Raw genomic sequence first — 21,457 nt, forward strand, 5'->3', positions numbered from 1 at the left:
CACACTGGAGAGACATCTTAATGCACTCCACAATAAGGATTGTGAACTTCAGCCTTTGTCCAATTCCACATACATCACCTGTTATAAATAAGTTGCTGACTTGGACCATAAAATGTCAGCCAAACAACATGGCGAAGTGCATCTGCAAATTTCATCCCCTTGACCAGGAACCCACAGCTTTAAAGATGCAGATATGTTTTTTGAAATTGCTGTACTATACTGCATGACACAGTGCTCTGACATCTTGGGGCAGACACTCTTTTCAAAAGTAATGTGACAAACAAAGAAAGCAATTTTTAAAAAAAGAATCCTGGAGGCTCCTTTGTACACGTATTTTTCCAGTTACAAATATTATCTGTATTATAAAAAGTGTGTACTTCTGAAGGCATGTATTTTTTTACATGTACCAATCAGGAAGCATGCACTTCTTCACTCCCAAACACAAAAATAATATTTATGTCATGAAAATATGAATCCATTTAGACATACACAGAACCCAGTTTAGGAAAGCTTCCCTTTATGTTTTTGGGGAGATGGTACTTGTCATATCAGACAGACATCTGGCGTATTAGCCAGAATTTGAAGGAGTAGGAAATTAACTATTTCTTGCATAGTACTGCTCACCTCACGGAACCAGTTGAGGGCATGAAATAGAAGAGAACAGAGGAATTCACGCTCTTGCTTCGATAAGGAATCTAACTTTCCTACCACGTCCAAGTTGGTCAGATACAAAGGACACCCTGTAACAAACATGGCGAAACCCCAGGGCTTAAGTTAACTTAAGTTCAACATAATCAAAGCACCCACCCACTGCCACCTTCACAATCCATCCCTCTTAGCTGTTGCATTTGTATATAGTAGCTAGCACCTTATCCTTCCCAGAGTACCACAGAACTAAGTTCAGCTGGCCTGAGAGGTAATGGCACACGGCCAGTGATTCCTAGTACAGTGGTACCTCGGGTTACATACGCTTCAGGTTACAGACCCTGCTAACCCAGAAATAGTACCTCAGGTACTTTGCTTCAGGATGAGAACAGAAATTGTGCTCCGGCGGCACGGTGGCAGCAGGAGGCCCCATTAGCTAAAGTGGTGCTTCAGGTTAAGAAGTGTTTCAGGTTAAGAACGGACCTCCAGAATGAATTAAGTACTTAACCCGAGGTACCACTGCAATTCAGTCTATTATGGGGGAATGAACAGTATAACTTAAGAGACAACAAATTAGAAGATAAGTTGTTTTGCTCACAACCCAGCTCTGAACATCCCAAGCCCTCAAAGAGATTACAGGACAGATTAGGTCAGGCAAAGCCAACTATCTTCTGCTGTAGTCCATGGACTAAAGCAATAAATGCCATTCATTCACAGAGATAACTGTCCATAACCTGTACCTAATAGGGCATCAACATCATCCAAGCTCCCTTTATTCACTTCTGCCATGCAGAGTCTCAGCAGCCGGAAGAATGGTGACAAACACAGAGGAGACACTACCCTGGGGAGAGAAAGGAGAGAAGAAATGAAAAATGTCCTAGTCCAGTTTTCAGTATTTCCAGACATGGCTTGGAAAGACCAGTCTGAAGCCCTAGATCAGGAGTAGCTAACTTCAGCCTTTCCAGACATTGATGGACTCCAAATTTCATCAGCTCCACTCAGCATGGCCAACGATCTGGGATGATAGGAACTGGAGTCCAACAACTATGTTGGCTGCCCTGGACTAAATCTATATAGGACCGATAAATGACCACCAAGTTATCTCAAACCACATAATACTTTAAAAAACCAACAGTAGTTTCCTTGGGGGATTTCTTTAATAGGCATATTCATTGTGTTTATGTATGGAGGGCCACAGGTTACCCACCCCAACCCTAGACAATACTATGCTAGGTGGATAAATAATTTGGACTTTGCTTAAGGCAGCTTTGTGTGTTCTTAATATATTATTCAGACAGTGTAAAACTTAGCAAATTTTTAAAAGTATATTTAAATTTGCCTGCATCTTTCTTGTTGTATAAGAAGAAGAGTTTGGATTTGATATCCCGCTTTATCACTACCCAAAGGAGTCTCAAAGCGGCTAACATTCTCCTTTCCCTTCCTCCCCCACAACAAACACTCTGTGAGGTGAGTGGGGCTGAGAGACTTCAGAGAAGTGTGACTAGCCCAAGGTCACCCAGCAGCTGCAGGTGGAGGAACAGAGGAGCGGAGACGCGAACCCGGTTCCCCAGATTACGAGTCTACTGCTCTTAACCTTTAAATTGCCTCCTCTCATTAAAATGGAATCTTTGTTCCCATATGCAATGCCTAGGGGGAAAAATTGGGAAACACAGATGCACTACTAAGCAAACTGGAGAGATAGGGACCATGAGCTGTGGCAAGGCAATGAGATGTGTTTTGAAAAGGAACACTGAGTCTGCTGCTCTTTCCCCTTGTTTTTACATTTATCAGAAATGCCTGCATGTTTTCTTCATAACCATCCTGACTAATTCTTTCTGAAAGAACAAAACAACTATTTCCATGATTCCATTTAAATTTTAAAAAGTATACATTAGCAGTCACATTCTGTCTTGGCCAAGGCTGTTATCTATTCATCTCAATAAGAACAGAGAAGCACCACTGACCTTTTGTCATGGCTCTTAGCTGCTACTTCATCTACATTCTTGCTCAAATAGCTCTGGGACAGCAGAGGCAACAAGTTAATAGCAATTATTCCCTCACTTTTGTCATCTTCCAAGCTATACAGGGACTTCACCGGGAGCAGGAAAGCACTGCAGAGGAATCAGATATCAATTGATGGCCAATGCTACAATAACTAATTGAATTTTTTGTACTGAAGGCGGTAAATGGTGTGGTTTTTTCCTGAAATACCTGTCCTCTATAGGGAGAAGATCTGTCACAAAATCTCTCTCAAAGTCCTTCTCCACACTGTTCTCAATCCACTCCTGAAAGAATGACAGTTCCACAGGGAAAATTCATTTTAAAGAATTATGTTGAAGAAGGGTGACGGTGCAGGCTAAAGGAGGAAGTGAAGCATGCAAACTAGCTAAAGCAACTCCTCCTTTATCCCCTACTACTTTTCCTTTGACTGCTTCCACTGAGAACCCCTTTACCCTCATAGACTTTAATTAGCCTAATCTACTCCCAATACTGGTTCAAGTTGTATGGCACTTAGGTGTCGTGCCAAAACCTTATTTTCCCTCCAAAAACAAGATATTATTTTATTTAAGGATTTAGTAAAGCAATAAGTTAAACTTTCTTTGAGGAAAAAAGATTTGAGGGTGTAGAAGTCAGAAGAAGTCAGAAACAAACTATGGCTTACCACAAACATGCAGCATGCTGGTGCATGTTATTCAAATTGCATCCACCCTGCTTCTTCCATTGCCAAAAGCCAGGTTAAAACCAACCACAGTGCTGGCGGAGTGTTACGTGTGAACCTGCGCTCATGGTTTGTTTCTTTCATATAAACCAAGAGCATGAAGTAAAAAACAAACCTTCAACTCATGGCTTATAGAGAGAGAAACAAACCATGAACAATGGTTTGCATGTGATGCTAAGGAAGCGCTGTGGTTGGTTTCCTCTCAGCTTGGTAAAGGGAGCAGGAGGAGCAACTGGAGCAATGTGCATGTGCTCAATTGCTTCAGATTAAAGTTTACCATGATTTACCAGACTACTGTTTCAGCTAATATTATCCCAGCTACGGTTATACAATGTCTGTAACTGAATGGATGCAGACCAATAGCTCTATGACCTACTAGGATCTGAGAATCCAAATTCCCTTTTTGAATCAAGTTGGCAAGTTCATCGTAATAGAGAGCCAAGGCCTGGGGGACCTGTCCACAGCAGGAGCAAACCAGCTCTAATAAAGATATAATCTGTAGAAAAAGAAGAAGCAGAGTAGTTACTGGAGGATGATATGGTTTCAGCTTTTCAATGTTCGCACATAGTCCACAAACCCCCAAGTGACTTTAGAGGTTACCAGAAATGTCATTAGCCAAATGAATGTCACTCTGGCATTTGGTCAACGGCTCTTCTCAAAATTGTGATAGGATAATTGTATGGGCAACTTGTGATGGCTCCACAAGTGCTGGCAGCCTGTGCACATTCCCCTGTGAACATTATAAGGAACACCAGCAGCCAAATGTTAAGTAATATTTGACACCTATCTCTGAAACGCATTCTGTGTGCACAAATCTACACTGACACCTTGTCTTACTGACATTGACATCCTGCTCCTCCCATAACTCCCACTCATGCATTCTCAGATTAATTCTTCCAAGCTTATTTTTCTAACCTTTTTACCGGGCCTCACCTCACATAATGCTAAACCATGGTTTCTAGCATTATGAGCAAAGGCTCTGACAAGTATTGGGCTTGCATATTCTCTCCTCCCACCTCCTCTTTAGCGCATAAGAGAAGGAGATAGTTTAAAATGAAAAGCAGAAACTTTCTAACGACTTCCCCCCCCATGTTAAAATTGGGGAGGATTCCAGTCAGTTTAAATTCTAAGTTAATAAATAAGCAAGCATCATGTTAATCTGAATATCTCTCCAAGCTTTATACTGACTGATCTTCCCATTCAGCTCTGCTGCAATTTTTCAAAGAACACATCTCTTCCCCACATACTACCTATTCCCAGAGCGGTCCTGCAAATATCCAAATACTTGCCTGTCTACATTGCTCCTTGCTCAGCTGTGCCCGTTCCAATAGCTGTCCATTTTCTTTGCTCCTGAAATCATATTTTAGAGTAATTATTTTTAACTGATGTAGTTGGGCGCTCGGATATACATTTCTGAGCCACAGAAATGGAACTAAGGCTGCTTCAAAGACCATAAATTCATTACATTCTTTACATCTCATTGATCATCATTCACTGTCCAATTAATCATCACAATGATATAACTGTCACAGACCCATATGGGTAGGGAGGTGGCTTCAAATGCCATAAATGCTCACATATCCTCTGAAGGCTTTCTTCCTGCTTTGCATTATTCTCCAAAACAAATGAACCCCAAATACCATTGCCTAATGAACTGAAATCCAGTGAGAATTGTGTCTCTTCACAAGAACACTATTATTTTATTTTATAGCTTCTGTTGTGTTTTTGATCATGCAGCACTTCATATCACAGAATTAAAACAATACCATGGAGGGATCCCCTCATAATTTGCAGAATGCATTTTGATAACATTCATTTCAAAAGCCCAGGAACACAGAATTCTACCTCACCTTTAACAAGGCATCAATAAATCATATGCAAATGTATTGCAGATCATTAGGCTCTACAACATTTTGCCAGATATTTGAAAAGCGGTGTGCCCCTCATCTCTACTGCACTATTTGTATACATTGTGTATACACAGGGAACACAGTTAGAAATCCTGCTGCTCACTTTTTCTAAGGCTCCGCTTTCTTTTTCCCCATAGACCACTTAAAAATTGCTGAGGGTCCTGGTGGACCAATTAAGATTTTTTTTCTGCTTGTTGTAGCAACTGTAATGCACTGTGCTAGACACTGTACAATTTTAAACTGTATTTTTATTGCGTCCTTCAGTTCTTATATAATTGTATTTTATTGTATAACAATCTGAATTCCAGAGACTTCAAACTGTAATATAGTAAAATACAAGAAATAAAAGAATCAATAAAAATAAAATTAAAGATCACCATATTTAACACAATGGATAAGCTGCCTCCTGTCTTCAGCCACAAATCCACCTGAATGAAGTTTGCCCATGGACGACAGTTTGGAAGCCCCTGTTCTAAGGCATACTGTTGGTATCAGCCTTAATGGAGCTCTTTCGGACAACCTATATATTTGGAAATTGATTTTTTAAAATTGCTATATTCTCTTGGATTTTTCATGGTGCAGTTTTCAAGAGACACCCTCGGTTGCCATCTGTATCTAGAAAAGAGTTAAATGACAGTGTGCAAATTCTTCTCCATTTCCTCACCTCTTTGCTGCCATGCTTCCCACCATGGTAACTGCACCAATAATACCAATGCGCTTATACTTTGGAATAGTGCTGGAGAGTTGCTTCCTGATCACCATATGCATGTCATCCTGCATGGAAAGAGAGGAACCAGAATGTCAGAAATAACGACGCCTCATCCAGATGCACTCACAGTAAATCTCATGCCACTGAATTATGCATGAAATCTCTAACACCTGAAAGGGTAGAAGTAGTATATGTGCTGGAATTCAGTGGACGTTCAGCAACGTTCAGCAAATTTTGAACATTCACTGTTAACACACACACACACACACACACACACACACACACACACTGGCATCTAGATATTTGCGATTAGGTCATAAGAACATCCCTGCTGGATCTGACCAAAAGCCCATTTAGTCCATCATCCTGTTCTCACAGTGGCCAACTAGATGTGTATGGGAGCCCAGAATCAGGACATGAGTGCAATAGCAACGCTCCCCACTTGTGTTCCTCAGCAACTGGTACTCAAAGGAATTCCATCTTGGAGGTAGTACTGTATTGGCCCAAATATAAGCTGCACTTTTTTTCCAAATTCTGACTGTGAGAAGTTAAAGTGCGGCTTATATTTGGAGCCGAGTGCCGGAACCGGCTTGGGGAGTGGGGCGCTGAGCACCGGCCACCCCCTGTTCAGGGTGTTAGTGCTGGGAGGTGGGCCACACCTGCAAATAAACCTTGAATTTTAAAGGTGCGTCTTATTTGCAGGTGCAGCTTATAGTCAGGCCAATACGGTGCATAGCCATCAGGATCTACAGAACTCAGTATGTTTCTACTCACCTGAATGTGATTGCTTTTGTGCCCCTGGCTGAATGCCAGCATGCTAAGAATCTGGAATAGCTTCCGGATTTGTTGTGGACTTAGATTATCCATATAATCTAAAATGCTCTGAAAAGGAGAGATCAGAGTCAGGCCAAGTACTCCATATCTTCATGATAAATTCTGATAACAGAATGTGCAGTACAGCAAAAAGTATACTGTTAACACCTGGACTGACTTCCTCTGTGTCACAAAAAGTGGACCATTAACCAAACTGTGGTGGACCATCAAGCACCAGCCGATTGCTCAGACTCTTCCAAAGAAGAATGGTTAGTTGTTAAGCTGTTAGTACCAAAGTGAGAGCTCCCAGCTTTGTATCATACTTGCCTTCAGAAAGACTGCATAAGGAACTATGGATGAAGTGTGAAGAGACACCAGGTCAATGAGCATATCCAGAGAGACATCAACTGCAATATTATTGCCACCACATGCATGAGTTACCAAGGCACCCACAATCTCCTGCAGGAACAAACACAAGGCAAAATGAAAAGCATGCAGTCCAGCTTTGGGCAGAATGGCCCTGACCTGGTATAAGAGAGGCTAGAGATGCTGCCTACTTCCAGAGACATCCCATCCTGTTTTGCCACCTGAGTCCAAGCCTCCTTTAGCTGGGTCACACAGCAGTGCCCACAAAGTGAAGGGCACAAGATGTCTCAAGATATTGGTGAGATCTTGCTGGAAGTTGCCACTTTTCCAGCAGTCATGGGGACACTGCCTCCTGGGATTCTGCCGCCTGAGGTGGCTGCCTCAGCGCATCTCATAGGTGGGCCGGCCCTGACTTCTTTGCCTGTATATTCTTGTTCAGCTTTCCTCTTTTGGTTAACATAGTTTGCACCCACATAAGCTGGACTGTAGAGAATGACAAGAAACTCTACATAAACCAGAGCAAAACACAGAACAGAGATGTGCTTATCAAACTAATCACAGCAGGCATCTTGATGTAACAAAAAGAAAATAAAAAGAAGAAGTGCAGATAAACGTTTTTGACTTTTGAAGCCGGAGGTGTGCATTTTCCGAACTCATCATATTATTGTGATTTTTATCTATTTTTATTCTGAATTTTAAATTGTTCTAACCTTCCCTGGGACCTCTCTAGTGAAGAGCAGGCAATAATTTTAATAAATAATAATATGCTGACCTATTCCCTCCCTCTCAGTGGTGTTTAATGTGAGGAATTAAATAAAGGTGCCCCTGGGTTATCAGCAGCATTTCATTCAGAATTAGATCATTGTGAACTTATCGTTTAAACTTGTACACTGCCTTGACGTGGATTGTAATTGGTGATTTATAAATGTTTCACAAATTTAAAAAGTAATTAGCATATTTTCCACCCACATGGCCCAGCCCTGGTAGCTGCAGGGTGGCTAATAGTGCTGTGGCCAGAAAGGGCCTTTGGCCAGTGCCCTATCTCACCTATCACTGGCACAGGCCTGGCTACAAAACAGGAAACTTGATGCAAACTGGTTGTCTTCTATGATCCATGGCATGCTGCCCCCCACTACATTAGAAGCAGAAGCTGTCAACTGCTACAAGGCAACAACACACACACACTTCACCAAACAGAGAATGGAACTAATGTGTCACTATACCTGCTGGCAATAAGAGTCAAAGACTGTGAATGCTTGCTTGTACATACAGCAGCCAAAAGAGACAATGCAGGGATCTGCCGAGTGTACAAAGATCTCAGCCAGTGACAGGACAGCTGGAAAGAGGTCTCTCATAACCTGGATAAAGACAGAAAAAAGGGAGATTCTGATACATACCTCTACTATATCTCCAATTGTCTATATTACTCCAAGTTAAGGGTTTTTTTATATTTTACTCTCCTGAAAAGATTGGCAACGATTACAGGAAACACTTCAACATCTCACAAAGATGAGCTAACAAAATACTGGAGCAATTCATACAGACTGACATTTCTAAAATTACATTGTAAATCAATAAGACAATGAGGCAAGCAATAAGGAGGCTTCTGAGGGATAGAAGCCACCAACACTGTCTAGTTCTACCAGAAGGAAGTTTTACTCCAGCCGACTTTAGGAAGCGTACGTATGAGGATGTCTCCTGTTGACAGTTTCCAGACGTAAAGAAGCACATGTTCTTTGTAGGAGCCAGTAACACCCTGAATCCTAGAGCCAGTTCACACATACAAGTCTTGTTATCTTCAGAATAAATCAGGCAGCATGTGGAGGCAGCCAGCAGCCATTTCTGCAGCTGAAACCACCATGATTGCAGGAAAAGCTGTAACCATCTCTGCCTGTTTTACTTTAATGTCTCCCCATGCAGATCTGTACCTGTGTACACAGCCATGTGGATAAAATAACCAAGGTCTGTATGCAAACCAGCAAATAATCATGCAGATTTTAGGACAGAGGATGGAATGGGGGAAAGACTGTCAGCATGCTGGATCACACAGCAGCAGGAGTACTCACCATTAAGTAGTAACGGAAGGCATTGCGCAGCAACTGCTCTCTTACGCAGCCTGATTGAATCTTGTTCTTCAGCACTCTCTCAATCTGCTTCTTGTTCTTGCCATTTGTAGCATAGATTACTAACAGCATTATCAGATCCAGAACCTTTTGGCAAGTAAAACAATTAACCTGGTTATGCAAAGGTTAACAACCAAGCAAGGTAGAAGAATAAGAATCAGACCAGACAAAGGATCTAGACAACTCACTTGGCAGAACCTGTGGTAATTTTATATAGCATTCTGAAAAACGTCTCTTTAGTTTTGCTTTTAAAATGACACGTTCCTAGTGTTCATGATTCAGAAGAAAGATTGGAAGGCCCAGCCAGTGTTTACAATAAACTAAGGTTTCAGTGGTTAGAGTGAAAATTCATTCCTAGTTCTCATCTACTTTCTGATAAGAATTTCTTCCATTGCACAATTACATGGAGGGAAGAAGGTGAATCCAAATTCTGAAAACAACTCCTTTTTGTACTTATGTAAAGCAAATATAAATGTGCATACACTGAAGGCAGTGTCTAAAAGCAGAATCTGAGAAGCCTCTAAAACAGAATTCTAGTATCTTGGCCAAAGAGTGGAATAATTTTCTGTCATATCGACAAGCAGTCCAGAGACTGAGATCTCTCAGTTTAGAGGATGGATGAAAAGTTTGGCCTTTGCCCTGACTTCTAATGGCTTTGAGTGAAGAAATAGATTTGCTACAAATATTGAGCTAGAAAGCTAACTCAGGTGTGTTAGAAATGCAGAGAGAAAAGATAAAGGTCAGTTTCAATATCTCCTCTTACTACACAAGTGACAACTTCACACTATTCCAAATTAATGTAATTGCTGCTGGGAATTTTTTTTAAAGGGTGCCATGAAGGAAACAAGTTCCCCCCTTCAATTAACATCCCTAAAAAGATAATTATAGGTAGAGAACAGCTACTGCAGAATCTAAGGTATTACCTTATGGTCAGAGGCAGAAGCAACACTTTCAATGGCCTAGAACAGGAGCAGAAAAGACAGTTGCCAGTGCTGAACAAATAACCACCCTACACAAGAGACAAAACACATATTTCCAACAGTACACCTGCTGATTGCCGCACATGAAATCATGCACAAGTCAGACATAGGTAGAGGGCCTTCTCGGTAGTGGCGTCCATCCTATGGAATGCCCTTCCATCAAATGTTAAGGAGATGAGTAATTATATAACATTTAGAAAACATCTGAAGGCAGCCCTGTTTAGGGAAGCCTTTTAAAGATTTAATAATTTGCTGGGTTTTTTTATATATGCTGGAATCCACCCAGAGTGGCTGGGTTGGCAACCGAGTCAGATGGGTGGGGTACAAATAACAAATTAATATTATTATTATTAGTGTAAATCTACTGGAACCTTCCTAATACATATCTTCTACCACAGTCTTAGGACAAAGGTTGTGCTATGGGAATGGGGAGGAGAAACACACCTGGGCACTTCTGCCACATGAGTCAAAATGCTCCTGGAACTTATTAGGACTCACCATCAAATACTGGAAAGAGACATTCGTCCCATTTCAGGCATATAAGCCTCTGTTCTGGTGGTGTAATGGTTGGAGTACTGGACTAGGACCTGGGAGACCAGGGTTCAAATCCCAAGTCAGCTCAATTTTATGATTCTATTATCTGCATCTTCCCGGCATATTGTGTTATTTTATCTTCTTTTGACTATTAGTTAATAAGTTTGGAAAGGAATTTACTTCCAATCGGTCTGCATTCCGAGCAGTAATTCCAGGCAGCCAGATGTTATACTGCCAAAGTTACAAACTCAGGTTGGAACTCAGGCATCAGATGAGGAAGAGTTAAGGAAGCCTCCTTAACAGCATAATCTTATACATGTCCACTCAGAGTCAGGTCCCAATTTCAGTGGTGCTTGCTCCCAATGAGTGGGTATTGGATTGCTGCTTAAGACGGCCTGCATTGGCCGCAGGGAGATAGAAAGGCTTCAGGGCACAATGAGAGGATTACAGCATCAAGGGATGGTGTTGAATAGGGACGATAGCTCATGGTTAGCAAGGCTGACCCTTCCCAGGAGTGTATGCTGGTCGTTAGACTACCCACGCACATGCCTGTCCATCTCCACTGCCCATGTTCATTACTGCATATCGTTATGCTCTATCAAGTGTTTTCCTTTCCCGTTTCTTCCTCAATGACTATGATTGTATGTTACACCCTACATTGCAGAATCTGGACTGGATGTCCTCAAAAGATTCCTCCCAACTCTGTGATTCTATTCTATTCTGTTTTGATTTTCTCAAATAGGACTCAAAGTCTGAATTCAACAGCAGAGCCGTTCTGTGATGATTCTATCATTCACATATAATTTCCTTACTGAAAAGGAAATAGATTTTAACAAGATCTTTAAATAAAAATCTGAAGTACATATTTTTTATAGAACTGCATCTGAAAGAAACAACAACTTGGGAAAAGTGCATACCCACAGAGAAAACACACCCTGACCTTAATCCAGCCTTCTGAAATGGTCTTCTGGAATTTAACAGCAGACTTTATAACTTCAAAAAGGAGCTTGATGCAGTCCTGGTTGACACACAGTTGGCTTGCAGACAGACTGAAAAGAAGCACAAGATGGGTAGGCAGCCCATCATTTTAACCACAAAAGCAGCCAAGCAGGTAAAGAGGTTGTTTCAAGTCTAACTTTGGTGGCTAAATTGCCACCCACAAAAGAATGCATTGGCAGGTATAAGGCACAGCAGCATTGAAAGGGAGCGAGAAAGTGGGAACCCACTAAAATGAAGGCAGCAGTGATAACTGCACAAAGCAGCAGTACTATCTAAGGCAAATAAATGGCAAAGAAGGAGGGTAACAGCTGGAGGAGATGCAACAGTTAACACACCAGCCATGCCAGGGAATGCTTAGGACTGTCCAAGTGCACACTGAGGTCTTGGGTCCCCTCATTGTATCAATCACCCTCATGGTGTGAAGAACTGTCAAGCCTCTATCAGATAGTTGGCAGCTGCTGTTGGTGGAATGGCTCTCCATGTGTTGGGGACACGCCACACGACCCCTTTCTACCCATTACCCTTGTCACATGGAATATTTCCTACTCCCGTAGGAGACTCCTAGATCTGCCCAAAGATTCATATGATCTTTAAGAAGAAAACCTCCTTGTGGCAGATAAGCTGTGGAATCTGTATGTTCTTCTTCAAGGATCAGGTGGGGATTCTTAGTTTTGTGTGTATGTGAACATGTACTACCAAAAAAAGGGGGGGAACCCACCAGGGGACATGAGCAAAGATAAATATAGAGCTGTGGTGGTGATGCTGTTTTGGCTGAAAGGGAGAGAACAACTAAATAGTGAGATTTCAAAGTGAACACGTTCAAAAGGAGATGAAATATTGCAATCCCATCCATGCAAACAAAGCCACCAGAAACCTGATGTAATATTTTCTTTGCTATGTTTCGCTGAGGCTATGATTTTGCCTCATCCTAACTGCTCATGCACGGAGACTGCAAGTCTTTGGGTGAAGCTGAATGTCAACACACAAACCTTGTCCGAGTCTGGCTCCTGAACTTGGTCTGAGAAACATGAATCAGTGGAAGTGAAACACACGAGTCCAGGTCCAACTTCCTACGAAGGTCAGAAATTACCTGCAATAACACAGTGCATAGGTTTCTGCAGCTATTACTCAGAAATACGCACAAACATTCATGGTCATATATTTTAAGGCAGTGATTGTGGAGTAGGAGAAAAAAAGTGTAAATGGGGTAAATGTCAAAGAAGGAGCCTGTAAAAATATTTTACAATTTATACAGAATCATCAACTAAACACAAGCTTAACATTGTTTTTGGACTGAAAAGAGGATATTTTTTTAACTATCATACTTAAAATAGTTTTAAAAAGGCAAACCTAGTTCTACTTCCTTTTATGGAAAGGAATGCTGAATGAGCAATAAAAAAAGGAAGAACTTATTCCCATTAAAAAAAAAGTTCGGTTTTAACCCGTTGTCTGCAGCAAGTAAAGAATTGTCTTTTGCTGCCCTGCGAGCCATAATTCAGTTTTTGACTGCTATATGCCAAGCAAGCATTTAGCATGGAGAAAGGGGTCATATTTCTTTAAGAGTCATGCACCTGCTTAAAAGATGAAAATCTTTGGCCAAATGATACTCTTATCTGCCTAGGTAAAAAGATAAAAAGGATTTAAAGCAACTGGAAATCATGAACTTATAACATTAGTTTCAGAGGTGTGTGCTGGCTCATCTTGTTCACATGTAGAAAGAAAACAAATGTTTGAGTGCTTATCCCAACAAAGTCATCTCTGTATTCCTAAAGAGTATACTTTTCAGCTTTAATAGTAGACACTTTACCTCTGTTGCATCTGTGGCCTTGACGGAACGGAGAATAAATTTTACTACTACAGGCAAATCTTCCACTTTTACGGCACCGACTGTGATCATAACAGATTGGCGCACCTAGGTTGAGAGGACATTTTTCAGCTGTAGGAGCAGGGGAAAGTGCAGCATTTATTTACAGTTCTTGCTTACCTCATTATTAGGGCTCTCAGCAGTTGTTAGTGGAAAATTCACAAAGGCTGAGAATATACTAGAATCCTGAAGGCTCAAACCAAAAATGACCACCAAGCACTACCCCATATTTTAAGTCACTCAGAACTTCCAGAAAGTGATCAGGAACAAGCTTAGGGGAGCCTCCAGAGGGAAAGGATTTCATAATTACAGAGCAGCCACCAAGACTGCATGTTAATGTGTCTGCTATCCAAATCTGGGGTCCACGTGCTATAGTTAATGAGGATTTTTCAGATCTGAAAATGCATTACTTCCAGCCTTGGCAAACCTAATTCCTATAATTTCTAACTCTCCTATGCTCTCCCTGAATTCTTGTATGTATTTATGTACAAAGAGTACCTAGTCTCACCTATATCATGACTTTAAGCAACACTTATACCTTGCTTGTGTGCCCATCTATTTAACACAGTGCTTCCTACCTCAGACAGAAGTCCCACATCTAGATTCAAACTGGAAAGGGCATCAAGGATTGGAACAGATAGCTCAGTCTTCTCCTTTAATAACGAACTAAAACGCAGGACAACAAAATCACCTTTTAAGATCTAGCAACATTCCCAAACTGCAATAGTGAATTACAGTTCATCCAGTATCAGTTTGTGCAAAGACGGTTTTGTAGGCTGCTACAATAAAAGTTTATGAATGATTTATCGCTTATCTCTACAATGTGTAACTTGCCCATATTTGCTGTCTTTCTTTTTCAATCAAGGATACACAAAAGGGCTTACAAAAGATTTTCAAATATACAATCAAAACAAGAAAATAAAATATAAAACACAAAATATCCATTTTAAACTGTGGGTGCTTCCATATGTGGATGATTTAATCATTCTTGTTTCCTTTAAGCTGTAAATGGAACAGCAACTCTGCTTTGAGATTTCAGGAATCTAAATAATGTTCTGTAGTTGGCGAGGAGGAGGGGGTATTTTAATTGAGATTATGGTATTAGGGATTAGGGCAAATAATGACCCCCCCCTCCCGGCTGCACTCCCAATCATGATCTTCCCCACTCTGCAATTAAGGAGTGTGGGGAGAAACAGATATTAGACAATGGTTCATCTACACTTAAGAGAAATTATGCAGCTGTTCCATTGTGTTAAATAAACAAAGCACAGTGGATTTTCTGGGAGAGAGGAACAGAAGCTGAAAAGGGAAAACATGGGAGGAGGCTGTTTTGATTATGATACTATGAAGATGCTCCATTAAAAGTGAACAAAGCTTGGCTCTTCCACAGTAAATGCCCAAATATGGAAGGAAGCAGCCTGTGACAAAAATAAATATATATATGACCATATATGAGAATGTTGAAGTGTGATGGAGTTTGCTGCCCTGAAGACTAATTAGTTGAAATGCATCAGGATCAACTGACCTTGTTCAATAAAAACTTTGTTTGAATTTTGTGGCCTTCTGGTTTTATCCACGTATTATAAGAAGAGGAAGAAGAGGAGGTGGGGTTCTGCTGAAATCTTGCTTTTTTATGGAGCACTTGAAAAGCTCAGACTGTCAGTGCATCAGATGAAGACCACACTGAATGCAGCAGCAGCAGCAGCAGCAGCAGCAGCAGCAATGAATTGAGAGATACAGCCTTAAGGATTATGATGCCACCACCATTTCTTGTGAATAATCAGATTGGCATGGAGAAAATACTATGTGCAGAGTTCATGCTTTAAAGGCTCCTTATATCAATTCTAGGCAACTCAATGCCCTTCCCTCTCAGAACTCTTTTGAAACTGGAATTACACATAATAATAATAATAATAATAATAATAATAATAATAATTTATTATTTGTACCCTGCCCATCTGGCTGGGTTTCCCCAGCCACTCTGGGTGGCTTCCAACAAAGATGAAAAATACACTAAAATGTCACATATTAAAAACTTCCCTGAACAGGGCTGCCTTCAGATGTCTTCTGAACGTCAGGTAGTTGTTTATCGCTTTGACATCTGATGGGAGGATGTTCCACAGGGCGGGTGCCACTACCGAGAAGGCCCTCTGCCTGGTTCCCTGTAACTTGGCCTCTTGCAGTGAGGGAACCGCCAGAAGGCCCTCGGAGCTGGACCTCAGTGTCCGGGCAGAATGATGGGGGAGGAGACGCTCCTTCAGATATACTGGACCGAGGTTGTTTAGGACTTTAAAGGTCAGCACCAACACTTTGAATTGTGCTCGGAAACGTACTGGGAGCCAATGTAGGTCTTTCAAGACTGGTGTTATATGGTCTCAGCGGCTGCTCCCAGTCACCAGTCTAGCTGCCGCATTCTGGATTAGTTGTAGTTTCCGGGTCACCTTCAAAGGTAGCCCCACGTAGAGTGCATTGCAGTAGTCCAAGCGGGAGATAACCAGAGCATGCACCACTCTGGCGAGACAGTCTGCAGGCAGATAGGGTCTCAGCCTACGTACCAGATGGAGCTGGTAAACAGCTGCCCTGGACACAGATTTGACCTGTGCCTCCATGGACAGCTGTGAGTCCAAAATGACTCCCAGGCTGCGCACCTGGTCCTTCAGGGGCACAGTTACCCCATTCAGGACCACACCTGCCCGCCTCCTGTCCCCCAAAAACAGTACTTCTGTCTTGTCAGGATTCAACCTCAATCTGTTAGCCGCCATCCATCCTCCAACCGCCTCCAGACACTCACACAGGACCTTCACCGCCTTCACTGGTTCTGATTTAAAAGAGAGGTAGAGCTGGGTATCATCCGCATACTGATGAACACCCAGCCCAAACCTCCTGATGATCTCTCCCAGTGGCTGCATGTAAATGTTGAAAAGCATGGGGGAGAGGACAGAACCCTGAGGCACCCCACAAGTGAGAGCCCAGGGGTCTGAACACTCATCCCCCACCACCACTTTCTGAACACGGCCCAGGAGGAAGGAGTGGAACCACTGTATGACAGTGCCCCCAGCTCCCAGCCCCTCAAGACAGTCCAGAAGGATGTTATGGTCGATGGTATCAAACGCTGCTGAGAGATCCAGCAGAACTAGGAAACAGCTCTCACCTTTGTCTCTAGCCCGCCGGAGATCATCAACCAGTGCGACCAAGGCAGTTTCAGTCCCATGATGAGGCCTGAATCCCGACTGGAAGGGATCCAAATGGTCCGCTTCTTCCAGGCGTGCCTGGAGTTGTTCAGCAACAACTCTCTCAATCACCTTGCTCAAGAATGGAAGATTTGAGACTGGGCGATAATTGGCCATCGTGGCCACATCTAAAGATGGTTTTTTAAGAAGCGGTTTAATAACCGCCTCTTTCAGCGGGTCTGGGAAGGCTCCCTCACGGAGGGAAGCATTCACCACCCCACGAAGCCCATCGCCCAGTCCTTCCCGGCTAGCTTTTATAAGCCAGGATGGGCAAGGATCCAGGAGACAGGTGGTTGGCTTCACTCATCCAAGCAGCCTGTCCACATCCTCGGAGGTAACAGATTGGAATTGATCCCACACAACTTGACTAGATAGGACTCTAGCACTCTCCTGCCCTGGCCCTGCTCCCACGGTGGAGTCTACTTCTTCCCGAATCTGAGCGATTTTATCTGCAAAAAACTTTGCAAAATCATTGCAGGAGATCATGTGGCCCGTACTGGGCCCCAATGTCGCAGGTGGTTCCGCTAAATTGTGAACCACCTGAAAAAGTCTCCTGCTGCTGTTTTCTGCAGATGCAATAGAGGCGGCGAAGAAAGTCTTCTTCGCCGTCGCTATCGCCACTTGGTAGGCTCGACGTTGAGCTCTAACCTGTGTCCGGTCAGATTCAGAATGAGTTATCCGCCACTGGCGCTCTAGCCATCTCAACGATTGTTTCATTGCCCTCAAATCCGTGGAAAACCACGGGGCTGTCCGGGCTCTATGCAATCGGAGAGGGCGCTTCGGAGCCAAACAATCAATAGCCCTGGTTAACTCCACATTCCAGCGGGCCACCAGGGAATCGGCTGAAAGGCCATCAACATGGGATAAAGCATCCCCTACCACTCTCTGGAAACCATTTGGATCCATTAAGTGGTGGGGGCGGACCATCCGAATCGGTCCCACTTCCCTGCAGAGGGGATGGGTCGCAGAGAAGTCCAGTTGCACCAGGAAGTGATCTGACCATGGCACTTCTTTCGTTTCGCTTTTACTTAGTGTCAGATCACCAACATCCATAGAGGTAAACACCAGGTCCAAGGCATGTCCGCGGCTATGGGTTGGGCCAGACTTATTCAGGGACAGCCCCATGGAGGCCATGCTTTCCACGAAGTCCCGAGCAGCCCCTTGTAAGGTCGTGTCGGCATGGATGTTAAAATCCCCTAGGACAACCAAGCTAGGTGTCTCCAGGAGAACATCCGCCACAACCTGAAGCAGCTCGCACAGGGAATCCTTGGTGCAGCGGGGAGGTCGGTACACCAAAAGGAATCCTGTACTGCCCCTATTGCCCAACTTCCAGAACATGCACTCGGAAAACTGGGTCTTCCCAATAGGACGCCTGGTGCAAACTAATGACTTCCTAAAAATCACTGCAACCCCCCCCCCCCGCCCACATGACCTGGGTTGCTGTGCGTAAGAGAAACCTGGTGGACAAGCGGCGGCAAGGACAGGCCCATCTGCTTCATCCAACCAAGTCTCTGTTACACATGCTAGGTCAAGTCCTCCATCCATGATCAAGTCATGGATGGCAGTGGTCTTATGAATCATTGACTTGGCATTGCACAGCAGCACCTTCAGGTCATGTGGGTATCCCTTGCTGATTCTAGTATCCATCCAGTCAGGACCAGACCCGGAGGCAGGGATAGTCCTCAGACAACGACTAAACCTGCCTCCTCTGTAATGACATGGTCTGGTCTTAGCGTAATTTCTCCTCCTACCCATGATCACTGAGATCGGTTGTCCCAGTGCATCCCCCCCTGTGGAACATGCCCCAGCCATTTTGTTGGCTGGGACCTACTCCCCAGCAGCCCTGACCCCTCCCCTTAAGAACAAAATAACACCTTAGAAAAAAAACACCAATAAAACAATACAAACAAAAAACAGTAAAAATTACAAAAACGTAAAATCAAATTCCCAGGCTCAATAAACATCCATCCCACCCCCACATACAAAAAATTCAAAAGAAAAATTTAAAAACATTTTAAAAGCACTCTGCACCACTCCAGCAGTAACAGCAACTGTCCTAGTGCGGCCCGTCAGGCCCTGCCCTGGGCCAGGTGGTAAGTGGCAGGAAGGAGCAGGGCCCCCAGACACTCACACAGGAGAGTCCTCCTGGGCAGCAGAGTGCAGCAGTTCCTGTGAGGCTTCAGGCCCTGCCCTGGGCCAGGTAGATGGTAAGTGGCAAGAGCAGGGCCCTCAGGCACTCACACAGACACACCCACCCGTTTAGAGCATGAACTGAGACGCAGCAGTGTCTTACAATTGTGGTTGCAGTCTCTTGAATGCCAGGGTTTGGATGCAGGAATTGAGGGGATGATAATCAAACATGCAGATGACATCAAACTGGGAGGGGTAGCTATGCCATAGAAGACAGAACTGGGATTCTATTTGACCTTAACAGATTGGACAACTGGGCCAAAATTAACCAAATGAATTTCTATAGGGACAAACGTAAGGTTCTGCATTTAGGCAGGAATAACCAGCTGTACAAATATAAAATGGGGGAGACACATAGCTTGCCAGTAGTACATGTGAAAATGATTAGGGGTCTTAATGGACCACAAACCTAATGCGAGTCCTGGTCACTCTTGTCTGGATGCACTCTAAATTCACTTCTTTTCACCTTATGCCCAGTCAGAAGGTATCTTCAGCTAAGGCACCAGAAACAGCTAACAGAAAATTATAGAGAGAGTAAAAAGAGAACATGGCAGCATCAAACTTACCTAAGCTCTCTGGCAATTTCACTATGCTGAGAATCCTCCAGGATTTCTGGCAGGCTTGTGATTATGTCGTGTTGGATTGGTGGAGGAGAAACACAAATCATCTGCATGAGTTTCTGAACAAGATCCTGCACATGAACAACAGCTTTAGAGCACCAGGAACTCAGAAAAAGGACATTTCCTTAATGATGACAGCTTAAACACAGAAAGCCAACAAATGTATGCTAGAAGAGTTTGGATTTGATATCCCGCTTTATCACTACCCGAAGGAGTCTCAAAGCGGCTAACATTCTTCTTTCCCTTCCTCCCCCACAACAAACACTCTTTGTGGTGAGTGGGGCTGAGAGACCTCAGAGAAGTGTGACTAGCCCAAGGTCACCCAACAGCTGCATGTGGAGGAGCGGGGAAGCGAACCCGGTTCCCCAGATTGTGAGTCCACCGCTCTTAACCACTACACCACACTGGCTCTCTGGATGCATTCTGGATGCATGCTACACGTATGCATCCAGAATGGAAGCTAAGTGATTGGTTTATTTATCAGACATATATTATTTGTAGTTTCTTAGCATGCAAATATTTTTAAATGCTTATCTCTTTTGTCCCCACAATCTCTCAGCTCATTTCCAGACCCAATTAAAAATGCTGGTTATGATTGCTTAAGCCCTGGGATGGAGCTACTCGAAAGATCACCTACACTCATACGTACCTGCCCAAACCTAATGCTTAGCCTCAGAGGCATTGCTTGTGGATTTGTCAGTGGGTACAATTAGAATGCCCTGTACATAGCAAGATATGAAAGTGCCCAAATCTGCTGTAGAAACTAGTCATGAACACAGAAACTGATATGTGATAAAGCTGAAGCCTTAAGAGTTTTAAATGAATGAAATCTTTATTGCTAAAAGCTATAAGCCGCCACAATTGGCCACAATGCGTAAAATACAAATAATTAATTTAAAACTGAACAGCAACAACAGCAAAGCAAACATACAAAAATGCAAAAATCACACCTGCATAAGTTAAGCACTCCACTTCTCACACTCCCCTTATACTTGTCTTGGTGCCTAGCTCTCAGCTTACTTGCAGCCAAGGCAAATTTTGCAACCTGTGCAGTAATAAATACATTATTGCCAGCCAGCAAAATAGAGATTTGCTCAAGAGGAAGTTGGTTGGAGAGAGAGCAAAGGATGTAATTGAGGAATTTTAGTCTAGGGGATGTACATAAAGGGCATTGCAAAAAATTGTGTTGAATGTCCTCCACCTGTCCCAACTCACAAATGCAGAGTCTTTGGTATGCAGCGTGTAGTAAGAGTTTTAAAGAATTTTGCAGGGCTTTTCTTAGGTCCTGCACAGTTCTTTGAAATCCCAACTTTGGGACTTCAAAGCACCCAAGCTCCCAACGCCATTGTGATGTCAGATGATTGACAGGTGAACAATCCTACCCACCTATCAAGTTTGGCCTACAAGGTTAGGATCTGATAAAGATCTGGTCCATGAATTCAAAAAAGTTTCCCATCTCTGTGCTAAAGAAACCAACATCTAACTAGCATGTTGCTAGTGCTCACTGAATGAGAAACATAATTGATTGCATTGGTGGTACTTGCCTTGCTGTCAGCTATCCTGTCAAGCCATTTTAACTGATTGACAATGAGCCGAGGCAAATTGAGTCCATCACTGCCCACACTGAAAGATCAGAAGAGATAAAACATAAGCACTAGTTCCTTTTTATTACTGAGAAACCCTTCTTTCTGAAGTCACTTCCAGATGCAGCTATGGAGGACTGCTCTCCATCCTCTCTAGAAGCTTTTCGAAATC

The 21,457-nt window shown here is 43.0% G+C and overlaps 1 protein-coding gene across 1 annotated transcript in view; it reads right to left on the reverse strand.

The window, feature by feature from the left end:
* FANCD2 (FA complementation group D2) overlaps nt 1-21,457 on the reverse strand; it is a 41,784-nt gene that overhangs the window by 12,486 nt on the left and 7,841 nt on the right. Inside the window, exons 8-25 of the mRNA XM_079964480.1 lie at nt 21,247-21,325; nt 19,649-19,773; nt 14,241-14,328; nt 13,606-13,710; nt 12,788-12,888; nt 11,740-11,848; nt 10,209-10,244; nt 9,229-9,372; nt 8,386-8,520; nt 7,124-7,255; nt 6,758-6,865; nt 5,939-6,048; nt 4,654-4,714; nt 3,741-3,860; nt 2,857-2,930; nt 2,610-2,756; nt 1,386-1,486; nt 625-740 (exon numbers count right to left, since the gene is read on the reverse strand). Coding sequence (XP_079820606.1) covers nt 625-740; nt 1,386-1,486; nt 2,610-2,756; nt 2,857-2,930; nt 3,741-3,860; nt 4,654-4,714; nt 5,939-6,048; nt 6,758-6,865; nt 7,124-7,255; nt 8,386-8,520; nt 9,229-9,372; nt 10,209-10,244; nt 11,740-11,848; nt 12,788-12,888; nt 13,606-13,710; nt 14,241-14,328; nt 19,649-19,773; nt 21,247-21,325 — 1,891 coding nt within the window. The remainder of the gene's footprint in view (nt 1-624; nt 741-1,385; nt 1,487-2,609; nt 2,757-2,856; nt 2,931-3,740; nt 3,861-4,653; nt 4,715-5,938; nt 6,049-6,757; nt 6,866-7,123; nt 7,256-8,385; nt 8,521-9,228; nt 9,373-10,208; nt 10,245-11,739; nt 11,849-12,787; nt 12,889-13,605; nt 13,711-14,240; nt 14,329-19,648; nt 19,774-21,246; nt 21,326-21,457) is intronic.

The sequence above is a fragment of the Podarcis cretensis genome (assembly GCF_951804945.1).
Source record: "Podarcis cretensis genome assembly, chromosome: 2".
NCBI classification, from domain to species: Eukaryota; Metazoa; Chordata; class Lepidosauria; order Squamata; family Lacertidae; genus Podarcis; species Podarcis cretensis.